General features: G+C 45.1%; 2 protein-coding genes across 8 annotated transcripts in view; both read left to right on the plus strand.

Moving 5' to 3' along the window:
- The first annotated feature begins 9,899 nt into the window (after window positions 1-9,899).
- LOC118283959 (protein myomixer-like) lies at window positions 9,900-10,735 on the plus strand. The gene has a single exon (XM_035606440.2). It carries the CDS (start codon window positions 10,495-10,497, stop codon window positions 10,720-10,722), a length of 228 nt encoding a protein of 75 aa, XP_035462333.1. The 5' UTR covers window positions 9,900-10,494; the 3' UTR covers window positions 10,723-10,735.
- Window positions 10,736-10,760: 25 nt separating this feature from the next.
- The window catches only part of LOC118283958, a 28,343-nt gene continuing 19,803 nt past the window's right edge, over window positions 10,761-19,300 (plus strand). For 3 of the 7 annotated variants that reach the window (XM_047335150.1, XM_047335151.1, XM_035606436.2), the window contains exons 1-10: window positions 10,761-11,414; window positions 11,819-11,881; window positions 13,021-13,164; window positions 15,990-16,136; window positions 16,639-16,830; window positions 17,545-17,631; window positions 17,875-17,993; window positions 18,099-18,213; window positions 18,293-18,370; window positions 18,494-18,609. In XM_047335150.1, the coding sequence (XP_047191106.1) occupies window positions 10,902-11,414; window positions 11,819-11,881; window positions 13,021-13,164; window positions 15,990-16,136; window positions 16,639-16,830; window positions 17,545-17,631; window positions 17,875-17,993; window positions 18,099-18,213; window positions 18,293-18,370; window positions 18,494-18,609 (1,574 nt within the window). In that variant the 5' untranslated portion in view covers window positions 10,761-10,901. The remainder of the gene's footprint in view (window positions 11,415-11,818; window positions 11,882-13,020; window positions 13,165-15,989; window positions 16,137-16,638; window positions 16,831-17,544; window positions 17,632-17,874; window positions 17,994-18,098; window positions 18,214-18,292; window positions 18,371-18,493; window positions 18,610-19,300) is intronic. The other 4 variants (XM_035606434.2, XM_035606437.2, XM_035606435.2 and 1 more) reach the window with 3 other exon arrangements.

Genomic DNA, 19,300 nt, shown 5'->3' on the forward strand with positions numbered 1-19,300 from the left:
ATTTGCATTCTGGTGTGAATGTGAGTACATGAATCGCTGTTTGTCTATGTAAGTCAGCCCTATATCATATGTTGGAAGCCTGTCCAGGGTGTACCCCGCTTCTTGCCCAATGTTGGCTGGTATTTAAAAATGATTCCAGTGTTTACCAGACTAAGTTGGTGAAGTAAAATGAGGGAGCAAGCTGCAAACTGTTTCTGTCACACACAGTAACATAAGTGCAGCAGTAGAAGGCGCTGTTCCACATGTTTTGGGGTTGCCCATGAGGTCAGCAAGCTGTCACAGCCCCAAACACACAGACTCATGCCCAAAAACGTTTCTAAGAATATGATCCGTACCAGAGAGGATTACTGGTCACATGGGCGATGCACGCAATCATCTGATACTCCCTGTCGGCTGTTCGCTCAACAGCAATTCACGGGGCCTGGGAGAGCATGGTCAGTCATCGAACAGCATCCCTGGAGGTCTCAGTGTGAATTTGTTTAAAACACTTGAGCATGGTTGTAGCATATGGGCACAGGCTGGTGCAAGGCAAGTGTATTTAGCCACTACATAAGCCTACTGAACTCACCTTATTCCAGTGTAAGACTGTTGCGTTATTAGTTATGAAATTGTGTCTTATATAAATGAAAGACCTCCATCTTGCGAACACTATTTTCAGCACAATGCTACAATGAGTGGTCTCTCATTTTTTCTGGGTTGGTGAACAATGTTTCCACCATGCAGACTCACATGGTCATGACAGACCTAATCCAACACTAACCGGAGGTCAAGGTGATGGGGCCAAGCATAAAACTGGAACTTGCAATTCTCTACCATGAAGCCCGTTTCAGGTGTCTAGAATGTAAACACAGCATGACGCCTCATGCAACTTAATTTTGCTACCTAAATTTAAAAAAAAAAAAAGCGTTGGATTACAAAGGGCTGACTTTAGTGTGATGAGCTTGGTTCCAAATGGTCAGGCTGGAGTGAAAGTAGAGCCTCGTAAAAGGATTATGGCACCGAAGAGCCGTGTTACAGCTGCCGTGGATCTCCTCGTATCGCTGCCCCCATGCAGGTCTGGTTCACTTCGAGGGGCTTTGATTGATGCGTTGCGTGAAGGCATTCCAGTCCCGTGCCAGCTGCACATCACGCACAATGGTGGGACTGTGGCCGGGGTGGGGGGGGGGGGGGCGCTGCCCAAATGACAGCTGCCCTTGGCTGTCCCCTGGAGCTCCCATAGGTGATTACAGAACACAGACACACAGCCACTGACAAATAGATTACAATACAGTGTAGGTGCTGTAGACTCTAAAATCATTGTTGCTCAAAAGCGAACACATCTAGATCTCTGTAGTCTGCTGCTTTTGTAGAATCAGTATAGATGCAGAGTCAGTTCTATTAAAAAACGAAGCCTTGTCTTCTTCATCTCAACCTGTTAGATGCAGATGAAAAATCTCATACTAATTCTGATGTGTAGATCCGAAAACCAGTCTACTCAGCAGTCGTCTCTCATGCTCCGGTGACATCAATCAGCAGTTGTTGCTAGATGATGTTATTGCCTGGAAGTGGACACAGGAATTTCTGGAAATGGCTTCGGATTTGTTTATTCAAATGATCACATGTCTGGGACGCAGGATGTTATTTTGGGTAATTGTTTTGTTTTTGAGCTAGTTCATCCAAACCCTTCTATTGCATAATGGAATATAATACACTGATATTATACTAAGGCAAACACACACCTTCGCCCGCTATATTATAAACTGGTCTCATTCTATAATACTGTAATTACAGTATGCTGCCTGGGAAGAGAAGAGCAGGCTTGTTTATTCCGTAGAATTACACTTACAACTGCCATCATTCTAGAGGTTTTTCTCTTGTGTGACCTCTGTTTACCGAGGTGACACGTGCGAGGAGCAGTCGTTGCAAAAAGTGAGTGTGTCAGCTCCCGGCCCAGCCCAGTGAAGGGCTTTGTGATCTCTTGCAGCTACACCCAGCCTGTCTGCCTAAAAACAGTCGAGCCTGCCATCCCACCTGTCAGCATTTGCACACATTGCATCACCCATCTGCCCCGCTGAGCCACCCTCTGAAACATTTGCTTAGCAGTGTGTTTTACAAACTTTATTGCCAGCGCATGTGTCGTCTGTCTGTTGTTATCCCTTGACAGAAGGAACAGGAGTTGTCCAACTGCAGCACAGCTCTGCGAGTCAACAACAACTGCTAGAGACCAACTGTTGTACGGTGTTCTTGGGCAGGCCCAATGATGGAAGAGCTCTGCAATGCTTTGTGGCAGAGGAAAATACAGCCTCTACTTAGAAATGGCTCGTTTGGTTAACCTTTTTCTGTACCATGGCACATAAAAGTCCTGAGTGTGCTGTTGTAAAACCAGTTCCATACAAAATAAACCAATAAAAAAAAAGGGGAAAGACCCATTTGTTGATGTTGACTAGAAAAACAAGTACTTTAGTAGTTTAAATTGTGCTGCACTGAGTTTGCCTGTATTATATTCGATTGTAGTATGGAATTTGCCTGAAAATGTCGTTATCCTGTTTTACACTAATGGACCAGTTGAGGTTCTTCCATAGTTTCCACTATGTATTTCCATTGCAGGGGCCCAAAATAAGTAAAAAAATGTTTACAGTAGACCACATTCATGGTGTTGTGACCCTCAAAAACCTTTTTAAGTCTCATTTACTGATCCTGCCTCAAACAAACCCATCTGCGAGCTCAAGTCGGTGCTTTAGTGCAGTGTGCAGATATACTCCACGGATGTTAAACGTACTGATTTGACTTCCGCCGTAGCTGGATTAGGTCAACAGCATTAGGCAGTCCAGAATGATGTCATAGAGCATGATCTAACTCTGCGGCCAGAAGATTAAATCATACATTTTCCATTAATTTGGGGGTCATTAAACGAACAGAGCTCTTCTCTGTTACTAAAGAAGACTATTGGTATGCACCCCGGGCCCTTTTCTCGCTTATGGTTCATTTGAAATCGCTCTGAAAAAGGAGCAAAATTAGTACTTTGTTGGAGATTTTTATTGGTCGGGCGATGTTTCCAATTACCAATTAACCGACAAGCTGTAGTTTATAAGCAAAGTCATTTGGCTGCGCAGGGAGGCCTTTTACTGGATGAAGCTTAAAAAATCCTAACACATGAGTGATTTAACAGAGGATTATCATTTCCACTCTGGCTGTAAAAACATGCATAAATGCTCAGTATGCCGTTGTTAATATTCGTGAGAGCAGGTTTGACCTTTGTGACTATTCTGCAGTTGACCTCTTACCTGAGAGTAAAGATTTAAAAAGTATAATAAAGAATTCGCTTTTAATATACATTAATTAATGAATTGCTGTATGAGCATAATTCAAGAAAAATATGTTTCTTTAACATCTTTTTCTTCACGTTTGCCATATACATTGTTTTTTCAACACGTTTCCCCTGCAACATTTTCAATCTTTTAGATTTTTGTGATGTTGTGTAATTGACACAGTTGAGCATGATTGTGATACTAATATCCATATTGCTATATGATGTACATTTGGGGTAAAATGAATTACCATTCCATGGGGTGTTTCAGATTGACTGAACAGAGGAGACAACTGGCAGCAAGAAGTTTCTCCATGTGAGCCACTTCAATTATGCGGCCCACTTTCTATTTTTGCCCCAGGGGCACACACACACACACACACACACACACACATTTGGGACAGTTGTTTCACAGATCGCACAGCACCTGTTCCAAACCCAATTGTTATCACGCCCTCTCCGAGGACACTTCCACCTGCTCCTCTCATCCCCATGTGATGCTCGAACCAAGTGAAGCGTGTGTGTTCCTTTCTTGCCAACCTCAAATATAAATATTTAACCTGGAATGTGAGATGCGTTAAATCACTTCTTAAAACATTATTTGAAAATTAATTCTAATGCACCACTCTATTACCCACATGCATTGTCTTGTTGGTGTGAATGCTGAAACACATGTTTTTTTGGGACCTCTTCTCCTTCCCCATTTTCCATCCTAGAAACTTCATTTAAACATCAAAACGTTGAGCACCATTGGGACATTCCGGCGAGTTTTCATCCAAATTCAAGCTGGCAATCCGGTTTAGCGTCAGCCTTTCAGCAGCCAGCATTCGTTTTTAAGTATTTTTAATATTATTTTATTCCCCAGTCTTATTCGCCTCTGTTCTGAAATGTTGTACTCATGTGTTCACCATGTAAATCACTTTGCAACCGTGTATTACAAAGTTCTGTATAAGTAAAGTTTAATGACAATTAGTCTCTTGTGGCCTAAAATATAATTCAAATGCTTTTCACAATCCTGACCCGTGTGCAACATATATGGCAAAAGAGACAGCAGACTGTTATTCTACTAGTAAACAGGCCTGTTAACACCAACACGCAGCAACGTGAACAGGTTAGATTATTTAGTTATTTGGTTATAAAGTTTATTTGAAAGTAAAATGTTCACTTGTTCTGAATGCAAACAAGAATTCAAGCTCCCAATTGTATCTTTCGATGGTGCCACAGACATTCATGCTGATAAATGGTGAGCGAACATTTCAAAGTTTGTCAAATATGTCTGCTCAAACTCCCATCATGTGGCTGTGTTAATGTGCTGAAAAATTGACAGGGGACAAAGGATGTTTTGTCAAAGAGCTTTAATTTGTAAAAGGAAACCACTGATGTGTCAGTGTCAGCTGAATTTTAGCATGAACAAGTCATGCATAGCTCAGACTGGTGTCAGCGGTGAGCTCATTCATTCCACTAACAGGAGGTGACATGAGGGAGGCGAACAATAGCGCACAACCTTCAGGTAGGTCCAGCTTGTTATGTAAAGCCATCCAGACCACGTTGTATGTCAAAGCAGGAACAAAAAGAAAAGAATATCACACTTGTCCGTCCTGTATCAAATCCAGACCCTCTGAGGTGAGGTGTGATGATGTCTTCACCGTGAGCTTAAGTGAGTGTTGACCCCGTGGCTTTCAGAAGAACATCTGTGAAAGCTTTTACAGGTCTTCTGTGCATTTATTGGTATTTTCCTATTTACCTCCGATTATAAAATGACAGAGAAAGAATTACCTCAACCAAAACATTTAACTAATCTGCAACGCAATAGTGGCGTTCAAAAATGACTCAAGTTGTACTTTGGCTTGCCGACAATTTTCCATTTGCCAGAGGCGCTCGGATGAAACGGTTCCCTTCTTCGTCTGCAGTTTCTCTTGCGAAGTTCGGACGCACATCGTGATTACAGAGCAGATCCATCAAATGTCTGGATGTGTGAGTGTTTAAATGTAAATATGTAGGCTCACCTTCTTTCTTGTTTTTTCGTTTCCCCATTCAAAATGTTTAACGAGCCTCTCGACTTGGCAACACTGGCCAATTCAGGGCCAACGTCAAACACACATAGGCGCGCAACACACTGCGGGCAGGCTGCGGCATATGATTAAAGTTCCTGTATGTGATTAATAAATCACACCGCCAGGTCAACAGAGCATCCACATAAAGGCTCGAAGGCACCCTAGCTGCCGCTGGAATGACATCAAAGGTCAAATGTTAAGCCTCCCTCTCAAGGTGATTGATATTTTTGGAGAGGGCAGAAATAAGGTACAGCCCTTTTCTGTTATTCAACCTTTGATATGGGAAAATTGTTTCCTGCTGCCGGAGCTCGTTGCCATGTGAAACTATGATGTCACATGATGGAGTGACCTCATCCAGCCATTCAGCTTAAGTGCCACCTGAGGGTGGCACTTAAGCTGAATTGCACAATTGTGTTTGACACGGTGTGTGTGCCTCTCAAATGAGAGCAGCATGGAGAAGTTGAACCTCTTTTAAAGGAGCATTGTGATATCAGAGTTAGTTTAAATTCAGATTTAAATACGGTAACAGATTGAGAAGAGAGAGAATTTTCAAAAATCCAAAACCTTTTATAACATAGCCAAGCAAAATCAGTTCATTCACAAAGAGCCTTATAGTTGTTGAGAACAAATGACGCCAATTTGTCATCACCTGGCCTCTGGTCCAGAAGTAGAAACACAAATTAACTGTGAAGTGGATATTCGATCATCGACAAATTTCCTCGGCGAGCAGTTCATTAACTCTGTGGACAAACCTGAATGTTGACTTTGAATCATCAGCTATTTTAAAGAGCCAGTCAAAGCCTCTTTTGATATTTTATGAAAGTTTTTCCCAACTTCACGGTCTGTTATATTTTTCTAACGCAGAGGCCAATTGTCATGGTAGGACAAGAAATCCATTTAGGAGGTCTGAGTCACAACAAATGCCCTCTGGTCTTAAAGCCACCTCGGCTCCTGCCTTTCTCTTCTGACATACTGGCTAACACAGGCTTCTGACACTTTCTGCACACGAAACCTCCTTGCTGTCAAAGTTGGAGGCCGAGTAGAGACAATATCATGGTTTGCATGTTTGCATGGAGGGCATAATCGATGGCAGAGACCTTTAAATATATTTCACATAGGGGCATTGTTTGTTTTTTGGGGACAATACCTCTACAGTTCAACAGATATATGCGTCATGGCTGACGGTTACGTGTCATTGTTTCTACTTGCCTCCTTCTGCTGTGTGAAAAACTTGGCACTGTCTCTCTCCACACAATGAGCACTGACTGACTAAGATGGCATTTGACTGCATGTGATACGGTGATGTCATCCAACACTCAGGCCTGTTTTGGCTCTTCATGGTTGTGATAAGAGGGGACATGTTCAGGAGAAATGTGCGAAATAAGACTCCCACAGGTGTGTGTGTGTGTGTGTGTGTGTGTGTGTGTGTGCGTGTGCGCGTTAGCTTCTAAGCATGCAGAGTCGTTGGGTCTCTGCATGAAGCCTCAGGTGAGTGTCAAAACTGGGTGTCAGAGTTGGGTTATGATTAAATTTGATGATTTAAGTATTTGGTATTTTCCCTGAGGGGTTTCAAGGATGACATTTTTACATTGTAAGGGGATTTGATTGAAGTCATGAAATGTGTTGTAGGCCCTTTGTGTGCTCAGGTCAAACAGATTTAGAACTGGGACTGAAGGGGAAAAAAAACAAACATGTGGACATCATGTAGTAAAAGCTGAAAATGTGGCTTTTTGTAATATGTTTATATTTCCCTTTGTCTATGAAGTGCAGTGGCCATGTTGTTCTGTTCAAGCACAAATCCTTTCATTGTTAAAATGTTGAGTATTAGCATGAGTGGACTGAAGTACAAACGCCCACAGGCGACCCATCTGAGAGAGGCAGGGTCATCGTCAAGATGTGGGTTCAGATGTGAGCTCAGAACAAAAGGAATTGAAAGCTATACAGATTAACAGATAAGCACTAGTACAAATTTATGACTTCACAGTTTTCATTAACACCATGCCTTGATGTTGTCGTTCACAGGCTTCATAGAGAAAATCCTCTCTATTGTTGTTTGTTCTTTCTATTTAAACAAAGTACAAAGCAGTGAAATATGCTTGTGTTGCTTTCAAACTTTGCCAACGCTTTTATGTGTTGAGATGGTCTGTTTGTGCTTTGTCTGTCATGCTTGTTAAAAAAAAAAAAACTTGGCCACAAAAAGGAAATGATGACATTTTGATGGTGATCCAGGCCTGGCACCCAAAATAAGCCAATACATTTGAAACAATAACAATAAAACTAATGAACAATCAATTTTAACGACTTCAAATGGACGTTTCAGTTCAATTCAGCTGAGCAATGATGTTGTCTGTGAAATGCTACGATGGAGAGATGTCCAACGTTGGGTCGAGACCAAAGAGGCTCAGGATCGAGCACGCCTGACGAAACACATTTTTTCTCCTTTTGCTGCTACTCTCAGAATCGACCATTTTTTTAAAACTTCCAACCTTTTCGTTTGTGATCGCGATCCAGAGCACAAACTTAATCTTATCTGTACTGAAACTTGACCTGCAGGCCGATCATGCCTTTGTGATGACATACACCGAGTGGAAAAGTACAGACCCCCTCTAGCTCCCATACGTATTCTCTCCTCCGCCACACACTCACTCCGCTTTCATGCGGGCAGCCTCGGTGACATCACCCCTTGAACAAGTCCTCCGAGTCGTATTTACCGACTGCAATAAAATGGAAGATGTCTAACAAGGGGCGATCACCAACCAGGGACTGTGGTGAGGAAGCATCAGGTTTGTGTTATCATCTTGGGGGGCAGCGGTATCCGCCGTCAGGCCAGGACTTTGTCTTATACATCCATCCTCACAGATGCAAATACAGTGAAGAGGGCACAAATAAAAAGCTTTCAGATCAAGGCGGCGGTGCAAATCCTTTGCAAGGCACGTGGGCAGCACGGCCGAACGTCACGCACAAGATGTGAACGAGAGCTGCGAGGAGAGAGGGAGGACGTCCAGGGTAAACAACATGAGGAAGGTGTTACAGTAGTCTAATCGGACTCGGTGGGCAGAGGTGGGACACCTGGTTCAGATCTAACCTGACAGTGACTCTGTGAGCAAACGGCTCCATCCCTTACAAATGTTTACACGCTAAAAGAGGCCATACACAAACATATCGGCCTGCTGGAAAAGTTTTGCAGCAGGAGTTTCACTTTTAGGAGATGGAGGAGTGTACAAGTCAATTCGGAGGAAGTCTCACATGATCCTTTACGAAATGCAACATGTCTTTTTTGGTCACTAAGAAAAATTCTTTGCATGAATTTGAAGCTAACAAATATTTTACACCAAAAAAAAGTATAATAAAATGTCTTCTCGACAGTGTTATTTTTAATGGTAGATTTATCAATAGTCACAATTCCTCATGGTTCCTAAAAGTGTAGACGTGTTGCCAATTTATCTTTTTGTATAACGTTGGGGTTTAAACGTCGCACAGTCAGGAGTTGGAAGCATTTATTTAATGAGACAAATCTGCCATGGATTTTTTGAATACTTGCTTCAAGCCATATCATAGGATGCTGTGACAGCGTGACTTGCACGCACAAAAAAGATGTTCCCATATATTTCTCTCCCAGCAAAACAAAAGATTCGAAATTAAAAATAATCACCCACATTTTTCCAAATGTTCCGAATGAACACAACCATCATTGAAGCGGACCCTGTGGTGTCGTAGTCACACAGTGTGCTCACTGCAGACATGAATCACACACTTTTAGAGCCACTCAACCAGCAATACGAGGAAATGGCATTTCAAAGTTAGCCAGAACGCTTGAGCTCCACCCATCTGGCCCTCCGTGAACACCACCCAGCCTGGGCAGAATTTATCTCTGATTTCAAGCTGCAACACATTAAAACTCTTCCTTAGATGACTTCATCATGAAACCAGAGCTCTTTTAAAAGCATCATTAACCATGTCGACTCCGGAGCTACACCTCTGCCGTGTGGAGTCCTGCTGAGTTGTCCCAGTGTTGGCCCAAGCAAAGCAGCCGCGACGGAGACGTCAGAGCACACGCATTTAAGGGCCTCGGTTCAATGTTTCTATTTCTAAATGTGATGTAATTCTACTGCGTGGGTTGATCCTTCTTCAAAACGCCAATCTCAAAAGAAGCACCGTGTAGTAAGAAATGAGCCGTGCCATAGCCTTCGTTCAACCGTTCCTTATCGTCACTGGGCGGCTGAGCCGTTTGACCAGGTGCAGGGGTCACGTCAGAGGGCGACAAAAGGGAAGAGCGAGAGTTGCACTTTCGCCGGTGGAAGCAGATTCTCCCCTCAGCTCCCTGTACTTATTTTCTCTGCTGTCTGCCCCCCCCCCCCCCCCCAAAACCCCCCATGCCTTGTAATCCCCACTCCTCTCACACCACCCCTGGCATTCCAATCAGTCAGCCCGACATGTGCTTTGTTGAACCACAGGGAGCGGCGGGTGTCATCATCTGCTTGACTGTTACTTGCCCCCCCCCCCCCCCCCCCCGCACACTTGTCATGACAGCAGCTCTCTGAGGTTTAAGGGGCCGAGCAACAGGGATGTCCCGCTCCGCTCAGCTGTAACCTGTGTGACAACTGCTCCTCGCCGAGATAGGAGGCTCAGAGCCGAGGGGACCACTCTCACTCTTGGACTGACGGCGTTCGAGGCGAGCCTCTGAAGCTCAGTCCCTCCTCACATTTCAGAAGACTACTCTACATCGTTTTTTCGCCTCGCCACTTTTGCACTGGAGCAGAGCACAACCTCCTCAGGGCCGAATCTGCTCTCCTGCACTTCCACGAGCCGGGCGGTGAGGCGGAGGCCGCGCCAGTGTGTTTCAGCCGAGGATATTACCTCATAGAGGATAAGCTGTGATCGGAGAGGTCTCTCACTCTGACTCCATTACTCCTCGCTCCTTATCTGAGCAGGTTTTCTTGTTCGCGTTCAAAAAGGGGAAGTTTTGACAGCCAGACTTTACAGCCGCCCTCTCTGCTCTGTGGCTCCTGACAGAGAGAAAGGGAGAGAGAGAGAGAGTGGAGAGGTGGTGACTTCATTCCCTCCTCCTTCTTTGAGCTTTCTGCTGTGTGTGTGTGTGTGTGTGTGTGTGTGTGTGTGTCTTTCTCTCTCTCCAGCACAGCACAGTCAGGCAGCATGCCAGCAGTTCTCATCTTGCTGCGGTCCCTGGTTATCAGGCTCCTCAGTAGCAGACTGGCAGGCTCAGTGGCACGGTTCCTCAGGAGAAGCCTCTCTACGGGCGCTGCCCACCTTGGCACGGCGCTGCGCCACGTCTGGGACCGCGTTCGATCCCAGGAGTCCAAGGAAGCCGTCCTGGGCTGTGTGCTCTGCATTCTCAACATGCACAAGAAGGTGGAGAACTGAGCTCTGCCCCCCCCCCTCTCTGTTCAGCCCTCCACTTGCCTGCTGAACACAGACTGGACAACCGTTGAGTGAGGAGGAGAGCGCGGGCCACTAAAGGGATGTGACAGACTTTTTCCTCTTCCAAAAAAAACCCAAACTCACCGGGACTTCAATTCTTTTCTTGCTTTCTCACACCGATCATGTCCGAAGGCATTGTGAGGAAGGTGCAGCCCTTCACCATCGGGACGAGGCTGTCAGTGCCCGCCGTGCCAAAGTGCGAGGATTTTACGCAGAGCTACCTGCGGAGCCCGAGTCTGGACAACCGCGCGCTGCAGCGCAACCTCAACTCGCTGTACCTGGGTCGAGCCGCGGTCCGCGCGCACGAGCCGCGCGTCGCGCCGCCCGTCGCCGAGCGGCTGGCGCCCGTCGCCGAGCGGCTGGCACCCGTCGCCGAGCGCAGCCAGGAGCGGCACATGGCCGCGCAGGACCACCTGAACCAGAACGTCGCCGCCCCCTCCTCCGCCGTCTCCAGGTCCATCAGGAAGATCGCCATCTCCGCGAGGGCGCCGACGCGCTCCGGCGCAGGGTGCACGTCCGAAAACAACAACAACAACAACAACAACAACAACAACAACGTCACGAGCGCCTCAGACCCACTCCTGCCCCGGGTTGTGGGAGTGAGCTGTGAGAAGAAGCCCACTGCTCAGTTCAAGGTAGAGTTCACACAGGCACCACGACCGGGGAGATGGTGAGTGTCACTGGTGTGTTTTCGATGTCGTACCATGAAAGGTACACATCGGAAAATAATGACATCATTCATGAAATAAACTCAGCAAGTAGTTGCAACTTACAGTTACATAAGGCAGCCAACTCCAACAGATTTCCCACATTTTTTTGAGGCACTATCATTAGAGTAGGATATATTCATCACATATTGTTTGTAGGCCTGTCCATGCAAGTATTGAAAATAACATTTAGCCAATATGACATTCAGGCACATGTGCGCAAAGCCTCCACAAAAAAGCAAACTGCTAATCTCCCCTCCAGTTTTTCATGGACCTGTCCGGCTTGTTCTGTTCATTCAGGTTCAGCTGCCTATTCTGTCTTTTTGTTTTAGGTTATACTCAGAAAAGACGGCAGTGCTGAATCTCAGCCCACACCTGAGAAATCTGTCCAACAGGTAAAGTGTATAGCAACTCCAACTGCGAAATTTGAAAGAATGACAACGGAGTCGAGCTTATTGGTTTCATTTCAGTAACTGAGACTTTTATTGAAGACCAAAAAATACTATCATAATCACCCTGAACCATAAACCTGAGCAGAAAAGCCAGTGGTTTAGTTGTGAGGCGGTGGGCTCTGACCGGCCAGCAGTGGAGCTGATGAATATCTTGGACTCTAGGAAGTGAAGTCATGTGGTTTAGTCGCCAGACTCAGTTTATTGCATTATACTTGTGGAGCAAAGTTACACAGGAGGTGGAAAACCGGTTGTGGAAGCAACGCGTCTTTGAACGCTTCACAAATAGCGCCAGTCGTCTCTTCTTGACACAGTCTCGAAGACGTATATTGTAGGATATTGTTTAAAGTCTGTGTTGGATTTGGCCCGTTGCTCGTTGAAGTCGTCAGTGTGTGTGTCAGCGGACCAAGTGCCGTGGTGCAGCAGACAACGCAGAGGCAGGGCTCACTGGAAAACATGAGGTCAGGGAAGATGTTAACAAAAGAAAAAGCTCGTTGAAGTCTAGTCCTCACGGAGGCTGCTTACAATAACACCGTGACACAGCAATGGCCTCATTTCCCCTTTTTGGGACAAAAGAAAAACTACGGTAGTCATTCACACCGTCTCCTTTTCTGCATCCACGACGACAGCGTCTTTCCCCCACCCGTGCATTATTCATTCAAATGGCAACAAGAAAGGTGGTGAGGTTGTCAGTAAAAAGAAAATGTCAGCCACCGAAAGGGTTTGTCCATTCCTGCTTCCGTCGTGTGCCCAGATGTTTCCTGATTGGAGGGCGGCAGCGATGCCTGTCCATTAATGAAGTGCCAGTTGTGTTCATTTCATCTCACGTCCTGCTGACAGCGGGTTTTTGTTAAGAGGGACCTTGGGGCCCGTCGGACACATGTTGGTAATGTCTCTGAAGTTGTAACAGACATGAATGGATTGTCAAAAACCCTCTTATTGTGTGGTGATTCACGCTGGAGAGCTGCACCTCCTTCTTATAGGTCGTATAAGTGGCAAGCACCGTCTGCCTTTAGCTACTCAAAAATATTAGAATTGCCATCATATACTTGATTTTCTTTCACCCGTATTGTGTGTTCACACAGATCCCACTGCCTGAATCACAGAGGAAAGAGCCTCAGAGGAAGGAAAGTCATCCACGCACACAGGACGAAGCGCCGGCAGCCGCCGCATCCCAGAGTGACTGCTTCGCTCAGCGCAACTCGCTCTTCAACAGGGAAGTTCTGCAGGTAAAACGTGACCCACGCCGCCGTCACATGCTGAATACATTTGAATCCCTGTCCCATGAAAAAAGCTACTGCTGCACTTCCCCCCACCTTGCTTCTCTGTCTTCCCTCATATAATTGGAAAACTAACAACATTTTTACGGGAGGGTGTGCTTTTTTCCACTTCACTTTTCCAGAATATGCCGATTTCGCAGACGGAGATGTTTTAGATCGTTTCTAGAATTAATCCCTCATTTCCCCCCCATGCAAAAAACACTAATTGAAAAGAAAGCTGGAGCTGGGTGTCCTCTCAAAAGCCACAAGTTACATGCTGCCGAGATAACATCAGAGTGGGGGCTGCCTTGTCGCTTGGGCTTGTCCGAGGAGAACAAAATATGCACTGGTTCCTATTTTGTCCGGAGAACTGTATGAGCTGTGTTTCGGCTGAGGGAAGCGAGGGAGGGGAAACCGCCACAAGTGAAGCAATTATTTAGGGATGAGATCATTGTTTGGCTCCATCTCTTCACGCCTATGGCCCAGAGAGACTCAGCCAAGCCGCACAACTGGCTGTGTTATCTCATCGCTGCGTCCACCCCAGCATGCGAGGAGATTTTTCAGAGGGTTCGGCGGAGGGACATTTTGTCCAGCCGTTGTCATCGGACCTCTGTTGAGCGACTGCAGTGATGCATCCCTTTACCTTCCGGTAATAGGAAATTCATTTCTTATGTGTCAGCTGAAGGAAACATATGATGTATGCATGTGTTGAGAACAGCTCCGTGGCACGTTGTTAATTTTAACAAGCTTAGCAGCCCCTTTGCTCTTTCCTCGGAGCTTGGGTTTCTGCTGCTTTCAGAGGAAACTGCCCTTTGCATTTTAACTTTGCTACGAGAATGTTTCGATAAAGAGCGTTGAGGATTCTCGCTGAAAATCACGAGAGCTGCCTCAAGGGGCTTGACAATCTATACAGAATTACAACACCCTCGGCCCTTGGACCCCTTGAATTGGACGAGGAAAACAAAAAAAGATACAGCAAAGTTATTTGCAAAGGTTATTGCAGTATTAAATTGCTGTGGAAGTGGAAGTGGGCTTTCCCCCGGGTATAGACTTTTAAAGGGCCCTAATTTTTCAAGCTAGTACGGCATAACGGGTCACCACATGGAGAAGCAGTGAGGGCCATCTGTCCGAGGCTGCTCTGCAAAACATCTCGCCTTTCACCATGTCGTCCCCCTGACAGAGAAAGAAGAGGCACGTCCACTCCCACATTCCTTTCAGAGAGAAGTTGCAATACTAGAGCGATTAAAAATTTGGCTTGTTGGTAAACATTTTTTGGAAAGGGTAAAGATGCGCACACTCTCATTTTGTCCTCTTTTTTCAGTTAAAATGCTCAAATGTGGTGCTTTTTTAAAGCTGGTGAAAATGAAAAACAGGAAGAGAGGAGATTCCTCTTACCCTCATCAAACATGGAGTCTGGTGAGTGTGGATTGCCGTGCGGCCATAGATTTTTCACAAAAATAAAACCGTAACTAACAACAGTCTGAACTCCATGCACTGTCAAATCTGTCTACTCTTCGTGGCTAGACTACAGTAAGGCCCTACTAATCATTTCAATAAACAGACCATTGTTGTGGAGAGTGGACAGGAAGAAACAAGGGAATCATAGACTTCCTGTATGAGGTCATTATGATGCCTTGGGACCCAGTGTGAGGAGATAGGGGCAGGCCTGTTTTGTCAAGTTCTTTTCCTTCTGTTCAATCCAGAAATACCTCCGCTGCCCCGGGGGCCTTGTAAAGTTAACGACCTATCTCTCTGAGGAGGATCGACATCAGATTATAATCTTGAACAAAGAGTGGTTTCGAGGCCGTGTCGTGTGCGGTCTTGGTGTTTTACTGATTCAAAAGATGGGTTGCTTTACAGGCTGTTATAAAATATCCGTCAACACAAAATTCCTTGTGAAGTAATTCTTTAGACCAATGTAATAATGAGTTGTTTCCACGCTTCGTTGTCGTGAGTCACCGGTAGAGTTCATTAAAACGACTCTAAAAAATGTAAGTTCCACTGATTATATCCACTGTATGACTCACTGGGATTCACGGAAGAACCCGAGTTTGTTAATCCGGTAGATTATTGTGACTCGGGTGGGTCGTGGCCTCTCACACTTCGGTTCTCTGCTGAAAACAAGCGTGTGCTTTCCAACCATTTCTGAACTTGGCCACTTGCTTCGCAGCTCTCACTCCATACAAATGCTGCCAGAGAATTTAGCTCTGCATGACAAAGCCTTATGCAATGGAGTCCGGGCTCTTGCCAAGATAAACTTCGGCTCTGCATAATGTAACATTGGAGAACAAAGGGCTGTTCTTAATGTGTCTGAGGCCGCATATTACTCTCCGTCGGGGAAGAAAATGTGGCCCGTTTGCTCAGAAATAAGGACTGTGTTCACCACGTTGTTGAGTGCACTGCTGAGTCTTGCATGCGGAAGCTTTAGATGTATATTTAATTGCAAAACACTGAATGAGCATTGTGTAATATTGATCAATGCAATTTGTGTTGGGCATTTTTTCACATTTTGGTGCAGGAAAAAAATCCACAAAATGCACTTAAAATCAGTTATAATCACTATGCACTTGATATTGCTGCACATTCTTAGTCAAGTAACATTGTGGATATGACATTCATACGTAGAGACTCAATGCTACCGCCAAGTTATTTTATATTTGTTATTTTATTTCAACAGAAATATCATTGACGAGCAAAATCATGTCTACAAGCGGACCTGCGTGGGCGACTATGTTGTGCACAGCGTAAAGCGTATGATATCATATTTTGTTTGTCTGTGTTTATTTCTGATGCAGGCAGAGGCATGGATCAAGGGCAAACTGCAGGATCTGAAGGATGGCTGTAATATTCAGCGCTGCCCCCTGCAGGACTGGGAGGAAGCCTCGCAGACGCTTCAGAGGGACCTCAAAGACTTTGAGAACACACTAATTCAACTCAACCAGGTAAAACAACAAAAAAAAGATTCGACACAAGGCCGGGCACTAACTGAAATATTGTTAGCCTGTGTTACTAGAACAGGGAACCCACATCCAAAAGTAAATAATTATTTAGGATCTGAATGGGACCATTAATCACTGTCCTTGTTGCTAAAAGAGTCTGTCAGCTCACTTGACACACAACATAATGCTCTCGGAGGCATTTCCAGTCGACCGGAGAAAAAAGCGGAGCCTCAGTTTTCCAGAAGGCTCTGTCGAGCCAGTTTCATACTTTCTCCCTCCGGAGAGAATGTTTGGAAACGGTACAATGCTGATAATTAACCTCGCCTGACACCCAGACAGGCCAGGAAGCAGATACAGAAGAAGCAGATTTTTTTCTAGGGGTTTGTCGTAGGCGTGATGGCCGTTTCCCAACAGTTATGAAGCAATGGCTCTGACAAAGTGTCCGAGTCGCTGTTGTATGTCAGTCTGTGCTGCACCGAATATGAACTGTGACATGTTCCGAAAGATGGGTGAGCAGTTGATCTGCAAGCTGAACCCTACATCCGACGCGGTGAAGAAGCAGCTCGGCCTGCTCAGGGACCAGTGGCAGACCCTCAAACACACGGCTGCAAATCAGACGAGGGCCCTCGGGGGAGCCAAGAACCTGCAGGAGTTCAACAAAAAAGTGGACGAGCTGGAGGCGTGGATTAAAGAGAAGGTATAAAAAAAAAACATTCCTCTCTTTATCTGTGGTTCAACTAAGTGTAAGCCATGTTCTGTTGAACTATTGAGTTAAAACTTTGGCTTTTTAAAAAACAATATCGGCTATTTTGCTCAATTTGTGCAATTTCTTATTTTATTTTATTGCTGATGTTTTCATTATCAAATTTAACACAAATGTGAAACTATGCTTTAGATCATTCAGTTATTTTAAGGCTCCTTTATTTATTACTAACGGACATTTCACTCCTGAGTGGATCGGCAGCTCTAATCAACAGTTGCCAAGATAACTGGCACAACAAAACAGCACTTGCTAATACAGGAAATTATCTAAGTATCCTGAAGACGTCTCTTTTTTGTGTGTATATTCACAAGTGTAAAACATCTGCCTGTTATTATCAAAAAGCAATCATCTAGTGCATTTTAGGCCTGTGTTTATCTGTTCAAATCCCTGTCTGGCACGGGGGAACTGGTGATTGATAATGGACCTGTGGGAATGTAATGGAGGATGTTGCTATTCGCTGTTTAGTTCCTCTCATTCTTTCCTCTGTGCATTAGTATCAAGTTCAAAGTTTCTCTCCTAATGCTGACGGCTATTTCTGTTTAGCGTCCTCCTTGGTAGCGGGGCTTGTGCAAGTATAACCCCGGTGTATAATGGCAACGGAATCATAATAAATGGGGGATATAAACTCTGACTTTTTATGTGTGCCAGCAGGAAGAGGAGCAGTCTCTGGGGAATGTCTTGGGGGGAAATGTTGACAAAATGCAGCTGACAAGGAGAATATTAGATCTGAAACAGGTGAGCGTTATAAAGGAACGAGCAAAAGAACTATTAATAATTAACAGAGAAACAATACACATGCTAAACCACATTCTGGAGATAAACCTATACACATTCCCACATGTGAACGGTTTATATTGTATTTTCTTCAGACGTTACCGAGTAATTTATCTTTGGCTGACTGTAATTTGTCTCCCGGGGGGGTGTATGGTAAAGACAGGTGAGGTCATAGTTGGCTTGTGTTCCCCCGTGTCCATGCAGGATGAGCTGCTGTACAGAAACCTCCACGAGGAGATCAACCACTTGGCCCTAAAACTGGAGAAACAAGGGAAGACAGATGGCAAAAACATCTCCACCCGGAGGAAGCACATCAATAAAATGTACACGTTGTCCCTTGACTTGAACTGGCACACTGCATGAAGCATCTTCAGTCTGAGTAATAGAGGCCCGAGTTTGACCTGTATTGTCATTTACTGTCTGTGTAGGTGGCTCAAGGTCCAGTCTCATCTGAAAAACTACCATGAAAATCTTCAGCTGGCTCTGGAGGTGTCCTCCTTCTACCAGCAGGCCGATAACACGCTGGTCGCAATAAACAATATGGTAAAGTCAACTGAATAGTTTATTTTTTCACTCGCTGAGATTAATATTTTACTCACACGTCGCGCATCCTTTCTTTCAGAGCAAAAGCATATGTGCGTCCAAAGAATGGGACGGCTTCGGAGACAGAGAAATCCGTGACATTGCCAGTCAAATCATGGTAGGAGACATCTTTCCACTTGACGTAGCACCCCTTGGTCGGCTCCTGAGTGTGTGTGTGTGCGCGTGTGTGTGTGTGTTGCAGTAGCCTTCTCTAACTAACCGACAGGCCTGTGTGTGGTAGATGCTTGACGTGAGCGTGTCCCAGCTGTCGAATCTCCATCCTGCCCTGGCCACTGGCGTGACGCAGAAGCAGAGTGAGGTGAAGGACTGCTGGGCAATTCTTCATAAAGTTTTCAGGTAAGACGGCAGGCCAAGGACACCGCAACGTTGGTGGCCCCCTGAATACATGCGCCATTTCACGCGGTAATTGGTCCTCCGGAGGTTTCCACTGAGCTGGAACCGTATTTTGCTGTTATTACTCTTCTGGTACCCAACATTAAAAGTCTACACTGGCGAAACCCCGGAGAAGTTTTTCCAAAAAGAAAATGAGCTTTCTGTCTCCCTCTTGATTAGGCGTGTTTCATTTGGGTTTGAATCACTGAATGATTATAAGCAAAGTGCTCTGTCTGGGTGTCTGGAGACCGCCGGCCACACGGATCATCACTCACTGTTCAGTTTTCTGCTCTGCTTTGGGAATTGACTACATGTTTGATTATTGTACACGATGAATAGTGTCTTGGCTTGCGGAGTTAAGTTGGCAACATGGTTTGCTCTCACTACTGAAATCCTGCCATCGCCTTGAAGAATCTGCAAAATCTAAGATGTTTACAAGAATGGCATCTTTACAGCATTTGTAAAACAGATTTATTGTTACTTTAATTGCCTACAGTAAGAATTCAGACTTTTGCCTCATTATGCTATCAGAAGCAAGATATACTTAACCAGCTGCAGGAACTAAACTGCAAGAAATGACATTGATCGTGCACTGGGGTCCTTACTGAATCACTGACACCGGTGACACACCCACAGCAGTAAAACATGTGGCATG

Source organism: Scophthalmus maximus, chromosome 10 (assembly GCF_022379125.1).
Source record: "Scophthalmus maximus strain ysfricsl-2021 chromosome 10, ASM2237912v1, whole genome shotgun sequence".
Taxonomy (NCBI): Eukaryota; Metazoa; Chordata; class Actinopteri; order Pleuronectiformes; family Scophthalmidae; genus Scophthalmus; species Scophthalmus maximus.